The sequence below is a fragment of the Watersipora subatra genome, chromosome 1, assembly GCF_963576615.1.
Source record: "Watersipora subatra chromosome 1, tzWatSuba1.1, whole genome shotgun sequence".
NCBI lineage: Eukaryota > Metazoa > Bryozoa > Gymnolaemata > Cheilostomatida > Watersiporidae > Watersipora > Watersipora subatra.
In genome coordinates, this window is record NC_088708.1 from 46,273,747 (window position 1) to 46,280,411 (window position 6,665).

General features: G+C 34.4%; 1 protein-coding gene across 4 annotated transcripts in view; it reads right to left on the reverse strand.

Annotated features, from left to right (window-relative positions):
- Positions 1–5,850, reverse strand: part of LOC137410580 (fibronectin type 3 and ankyrin repeat domains protein 1-like) — a 15,785-nt gene extending 9,935 nt beyond the window's left edge. The window contains exons 1-7 of one of the 4 annotated variants that reach the window (XM_068096018.1): positions 5,766–5,850; positions 5,294–5,419; positions 5,032–5,043; positions 4,247–4,421; positions 3,262–3,386; positions 1,354–1,435; positions 210–224 (exon numbers count right to left, since the gene is read on the reverse strand). In XM_068096018.1, coding sequence (XP_067952119.1) covers positions 210–224; positions 1,354–1,435; positions 3,262–3,386; positions 4,247–4,421; positions 5,032–5,043; positions 5,294–5,300 — 416 coding nt within the window. In that variant the 5' untranslated portion in view covers positions 5,301–5,419; positions 5,766–5,850. Of the gene's footprint in view, positions 1–209; positions 225–1,353; positions 1,436–3,261; positions 3,387–4,246; positions 4,422–5,031; positions 5,044–5,293; positions 5,420–5,694 lie in introns of all 4 variants that reach the window. The other 3 variants (XM_068096019.1, XM_068096020.1, XM_068096021.1) reach the window with 3 other exon arrangements.
- Positions 5,851–6,665: the final 815 nt, after the last annotated feature.

Below are 6,665 nucleotides of genomic sequence, written 5' to 3' on the forward strand. Positions count from 1 at the left end.
TGAGCAGGTGATCACCAAAATAATTCAGATATGAAAATGGGAGGTGGGAGACATCACTATCATAGATACAACGTGCAATAGATGTGCCATGCTTGTAAGAAACTGCAACCACATCTACTACCAAGTGACATAAACGAACAGTGATAATTAGTATGCACACAAATGCATCGGCAGCGCCAAGCTAATGCATAAGAAATGTGTAGTTGTACCTTTCGGGTCCAAAACTGCAAAAAGAAAGAGTTATCCTTACAATACTGATAGGAAAAAGAGGAGTAACTTATAAAGAGAAACATATAAGAAAATAAACGATTGTGGAAGAACATTGATTACTGGTTACAGCCAAAGTGCAGTCAATTTTATGCGTGCAAACTGCAGTCATACAAGTAATTACACAAATGTGTTAGCACACGGTAGCAGGGGCAAAGAGGTAAAGTGTTCAGGTTGATAAAACTTCAGTATTCATATGACTTCTTTGACAAAACCACATTAAAGTACAATTGACCAAATAATCTGCAGAGAAATATGCTTATACGCCACAGCCATTCTCTTGTAATGTCTAGTAGCCAATCAGAGTGCAAGATTTCAAATTTCCACATATTTTAAATGCAGTCATGTTTTGAAGTTGAAATGATGTCGTTATGAATGATTTTTAATGCTGCTAACCAGTAAACAGGGACATGAACAACAGCTATTCATGCAGAACTGAATATAATCAATAAACAATGCTAAAATATATTGAAAATAATATTTTGTTTCATTATGTTTGCTATTCTAAATATTGTTTTTCATATTATTTGCTATATTACATTATATATATTACAATTACACAAGATTGATACTGCAAACAGAATCGCTGTATAACTATTTAACCCTCTCAGTACTACATCAGCAAAATTAATGCTCAAGATGATGCGGATTTCCCAAAACGGCAAATAAATGCATTATTTTACTAAAATACATCAATATTTGAGTTATTGATAGCAATCTCAACCCAGCTTCTGATCAATCAGAATCAATAAATAAGATAGATAGTCAATAGTTGCAGGTATGAAACTGAATGATAAAAGTCAATATGTTGATATATTGTATCATCAGATCAAATGCAACAATATTATCACAGGCTAAGGTATATTGTGTATGTCTAGCGTTGAATATTCAAACTTCAAATATATTCGAAACTTTCAATATATGCTTGAGCTTCATTATAGCAGCAAGCTACTATATATATGTACGTCCTTTTGAAAAGTGCTCAAAGCAAACAGCCACATTTATATATGTGAAATATCAACGAAAGCTATATACACCTCTTCTGCCATTCAATAATGCCATATGAAGATATCAAAAGAAACGTACCCTGTCTCCAAGATTCGTTCCACACCCATGATGTCATTCATCATAACAGCTCTGTGCAAATGGATACCAGTTAGGGGCTCCTCTGCAACAAATATACGTGTCAACACAATCTGACACTAGGTTGAAACCTTTTGTATTTGCTATAGGAAGGCTGTATATGCGATTGCATCACGTATCCATGTTACATATCTGACAGCGGTATCCACAACTGCCTTATCTCCTAATCATATTCACACATCACCGCTAGGAAATGTTCTCAAGGCTGTCCAAAGAGTAGCAGCTCACATTCTACAACTACTACACCAGTATTAACCTTGATTCCTACACTCTTAGATGTAGTCTAGGTTCTAAAGCTACATGTGTTTGACGAGGAGTAACTTAGGTCCCAAAAATTACTAGACGAGCAAGAGTTGGGCCTGCCAAACTATTACACAAGTATTAGCCTAAGTTCCAAAACTATCAGACATGTAGTAATGGAAGTTACCAACCTATTAGATAGGTGGTGGTCCAAGGTTGCCTCTGTTTATTAAAATCATAGCACATATTTTAGTTATATGGAATGAGTAATTGAAGAATTGAGCTAAAAGTGTGCAGTCACGTTTCTGCACAATTTGAGGTATTAAGTAAAAACACTGTTTTAGACATGACAAAAATTTATTTTTATGCATTTATTATATATATAATATTATATATTTATTGAATAGGCAACCTTAAAACTGAGCTATTCGATTTATATATCAAGTGAGAGAAATAACATGAAGAAGGTACAGATAACTAAATAAACAGGTACTAGTAAACTGGGCAATTTTAAATATATGCACGAATGTCGAGATAAAGTCTCTCACAAAATCCCATTGGGTTAGTGATAGAAGTAGTTTTATCAAAAACTCTTAGATTTTTTCATAAAAAACTTCATAAAAACTTTACCATTATTAAATGATGAAAGTTTGAGCTAAGTTTCACCAATATTACAAACTTTCAAGACAACTCAAGTGTCACACATTATGCATTCTTGAAGCAAAACATTCACAGTTAACAGATAAAAAATTAACGGTAATGGCATAGAATATTATGCCACGTCTCACGCTGCCTGCATCAGAAGATGACCCTGGCAGCGTGTGACGTGACTGCCTTCAATGAGCACAGTCAAAGCAATGTATTGATCGGCATAGTTTATCATCAATTGAATTGCGTGCCTGATTAAGGGAGTCAATGGATGCCGATGGGAAGATGTGTCAAAGAGGAATGGGAAAATGCTGATGCAATTATACTCAAACAAAGCTCACAACAATCAGCTGCAAAAGTTATTTGTGATTTGAGGACACCATCACTTTTATGGCCGCACACAAAACCTGTCTACTTTTAATGTGAGCATTCTAGTTTTTTCTATTATTCTCCAATATAAAGAAAATACAATCTGAGCTAACGAATATATCATTATCTGCTAAAGAGAAAAACTTAGGATTGCTCTTTGAATCTGTGCTCTGGCGGATGGCTCTTTGACATGATAATCAATTCCTCCTCTCTATATACAATACTATTTGGCTTAAAAAAGGAAAACAGTTCAAGTAGTAAGTTTACGTTCACCTAATTTCACAGCGATCTGTTTATGTGGTCTATCTCATTATATAAAGCTTTTAACAGGGGCCATTTAGAGGCCAACTCAAATAGCTAACAATCCTTGCCAAGCCAAAACAAAAATTTCGCAAATTGGAAGCTAAGGCTAACCATTTTTGCTACTGTTTGTTATCATAAACAATTTAAGCATGGAACAGAATCATTGAAACTATCTGCCAACAATTGAAGCACAAAGCTAGAAAAAAACCTTAGCCTTAGTTCTCTCATAAAGACACTCACACAGGCCGAGTGTGAAAATGAAACAAGGAAAATAAAAGACTAAAGACTTACTTGTGGTGGACACGCTTGTCACTTGACTCCACTCACTGTTTCCCTCGTCATTCTGAAACCTGATTCGGTACCGATAGAGTGTCTGGGGCTCAAGGCCTTCAAGCGAATGCTGCTTTGCATAGCCTCTGTCACAAGGGAATAATATTTATGACTAGCAATATTGCTAATTAATCTGCATATAGCGACTCTTCAGCTCCCACTTCTAACTCGACTTCAAATTGACTTTAGTCGTCAAGTGGAGCCTCTGTATTGTATTAGCGGCAACGCAAGACCCCAAATATAAAATATCCTATTTATCCTGTAATTGAAGTACTATTTTTAATTAAATTTACTCATAGCAACAGAGACCAATGACTTTTACAACATGGCCATAGATCACTGACCAGTTATGAATGTCTCATAGGAAACTATTGATAGAAGGAAATATTTGCAATAAACATTGTGGACTAACGAATAGTTACAGAAAAGTGCCTAGAAATGTCAGAGGGCTATTCATAGAGCAAACAGTAACTTTCGTATTTCACAGTTTTATAGAGAGAGCATGAGTGTCTTGAAGGTCAAACAAGTTGTGGACACCAAGTCAGCTGACGCGTAGATCTGCTGCCTAACGCAGTAACCTTTTGCCGTGTCCCATAATCAGCTACAACAATGAGGCCTTCCAAATGTATTGTGTTTTGTAGGTGAATAATTATAAATAAATACCTTGAATGCGTTGCTTATTGTGAAACCTTAGACCGTTTTTAAGGTGGAGCAGACATTTGTTTTAGGCTGTAGTTATACAGAAGTTCTAATCAAAAATTATGACTCATGTTGACAATACATCTAATCAATTTCGAATAGTACTAACACCCTCATACACTGAGCAAACGATACCACACCTAATAATAGTATAAAGTTTTTTCGGCAAAGTTCACAACATAAAACCTATTAATACATTGAATTTCTGGACTTTACTGATCAATGTTAAGTACATTTGGACACCTACACATAAACATTTCCCCATTCTCCGTGTTTGTCTTCTTCTTGAACAGCTACCCGTACCCGCTCGTCTCCTGACATGTTGTTTTCACACGCCTTTTCCAGAGATTCATTCCAATACAACTCAATGTTGTGGTGAGTTACTTTTCCCACAATGGGCGGAGGTGGTCTCTCTGGAACACCTAATATCGAACCGAAAATCACAACAGAGAATGCTACATTAATTCGGCAAGTTGATGAATTGTTTAACATATTATATCATTATTTTATAACCAAACAAGCCATTAGCCATATTAACAATAACTAAAAACAAACAGTTTTGGATCTATTAAACTAAGAACATCAAGATATATTGAAAGTGATGAATTAATATGAATAATGTATGAGTGTCTTGTGTTACAATGTTTGTCGAACTCACCAGATAGAATAACTTGATACAAACAAAATGTAAAATAATAGAAATAATATACAAGAAATATTGATTGATTAAAAATGAACGAAATAATGAGATATGGTTAAAGAAATTAAGCATTTGTGAATTAGGAAATCCTCAGCTAAAATAAACATGAGAATAACTAGTGAGAGGCATTTAGTAATAGTGTAATCACAAATAAAATACAATGAAATAAACTGCAAGAGAATCTTTTTGATTTAAGTAGAACATGCAACAGCAAGAAAATAATTCTAAGCGATAAATGGTGGTTGCGTTTGTCACTAAAATAAGAACGAAAGATGAAAAGATGTGCAGACTACAAGCTTCTACAGTATCATTATTACAAGCATCATTATTACCATAATAAAATCCTAAACAGCAAGACATTCATTGTAAAAATAACAACTAGCAAGTTTACAAAAAGGCAGTATGGGAATACTTTTATTGAGCAGCTGTAGATTTTTACACTCAACAAGGTTAGTAATATTTAGCTAGGTGTCATTGTCAAACATCACTAAATATCAAAGGCAGAATACTAACAGATGACACTGAACAAAGCTAACCAGCTACTTTTACAAAGTTATAAAAAATTAAATTATTTAATATAAAATGTATACATACCTGACATCTTGATCCCACAAGTGATGCCTGAAGCTACTGAGTTGAAGCCAGAACACACACAAGCACCAACCTCAGCTATTTTCCACGTGCAGCCTTTTTAGCAAAACTAGCAGAGATTTACGCTACCTAAAAAGTTCAACATCATCGTAAGATACTTAGGTTTTATAGGCTTACATTACAAATTCAGCTCTTCGTATTTTCAGCCCGATTTTACAACATTAGTTAGTAACATTTATTGTCACAAAATCCATTAAACAACACGTTTATGTTCGTGGCACAATATCGTTTTACAGAGAAAACGTTTTGCAGCAACCCGAAAAATTTATTCAAGAATAACGTATAAATAGTAGTTTTGAATTTGCAGCATTCTTAAAAGCCATTAAGCAACAATACACAATTACCTGAACATATGATAAATTAAAGACTTTTCTGTTGATAGAGTACGCTTTATATTGGCATTTAAAAATCTTACGTCTTCACTTTTATGAACCTAGAGAAGTGAAAGATTGTCGCATATCATTTTCTCAACCGCGACTATACCGCCGATAGCAAATGCTTGCTATCAAATGAAAACGCCAACTTTATTCCTTTCGGTTTGTTTACCCAAGCAACCAATCAGAGTAATCGACATATGAGGCAGTAATATCGAGCAATAGTAAGGTACGAATTCGAATCGCAACATGTTTGTTAGAAGAGCTGTTATAAGCAGACAACTCCTTTCAACTGAATACGTACTATACGCTAGCAACCCTATAGCTTGCAAACTACACAAGAACATGTACACTAAATGTACATCAATTGAAATAAACGAAAAACAAAATTCACAAAAATTGAAGTTTTTTTCTTTCATAATAAATAGAAGCAATTACTATGTTAAATATATGCACGTGTAAAATGCACAATGTTCCGTGAGCGCCATTATATGATCTACATGTATTACTAATGACGCACGTGGATGGATAAGAGTTGATCTGCGTCTAAATCCTTCGTTGCGATTCGCTTCTAGTTCAAAACTTGTAAGATTTCCGCTCAATGTCTTCCACCAGGACTCGCTACTGGTGTATCGCTAGGTCAAAAGTAACGGGATCTACATTAGGTCAGAAGTGAAAAAAAATTAATTATTATATAATACTTTTGTGTTGCATTGTTTTATACTTGAATACAAACAAATAATAAGGTTATTCACAAAACCGGACAGCAAAACTGAAAACAATAAGTTCACATATAAAGTTTTACAAAGAAAAACAATCTTCGGTAACATTAGTGTAGCCTGTGCGTATAATGTTTAGTATGCAACTACCTACAACGGCAAGTATATACGGTAGGTAGTTTACAAAATAATAATAAACACGTCATGCAACGTTGGGAATTT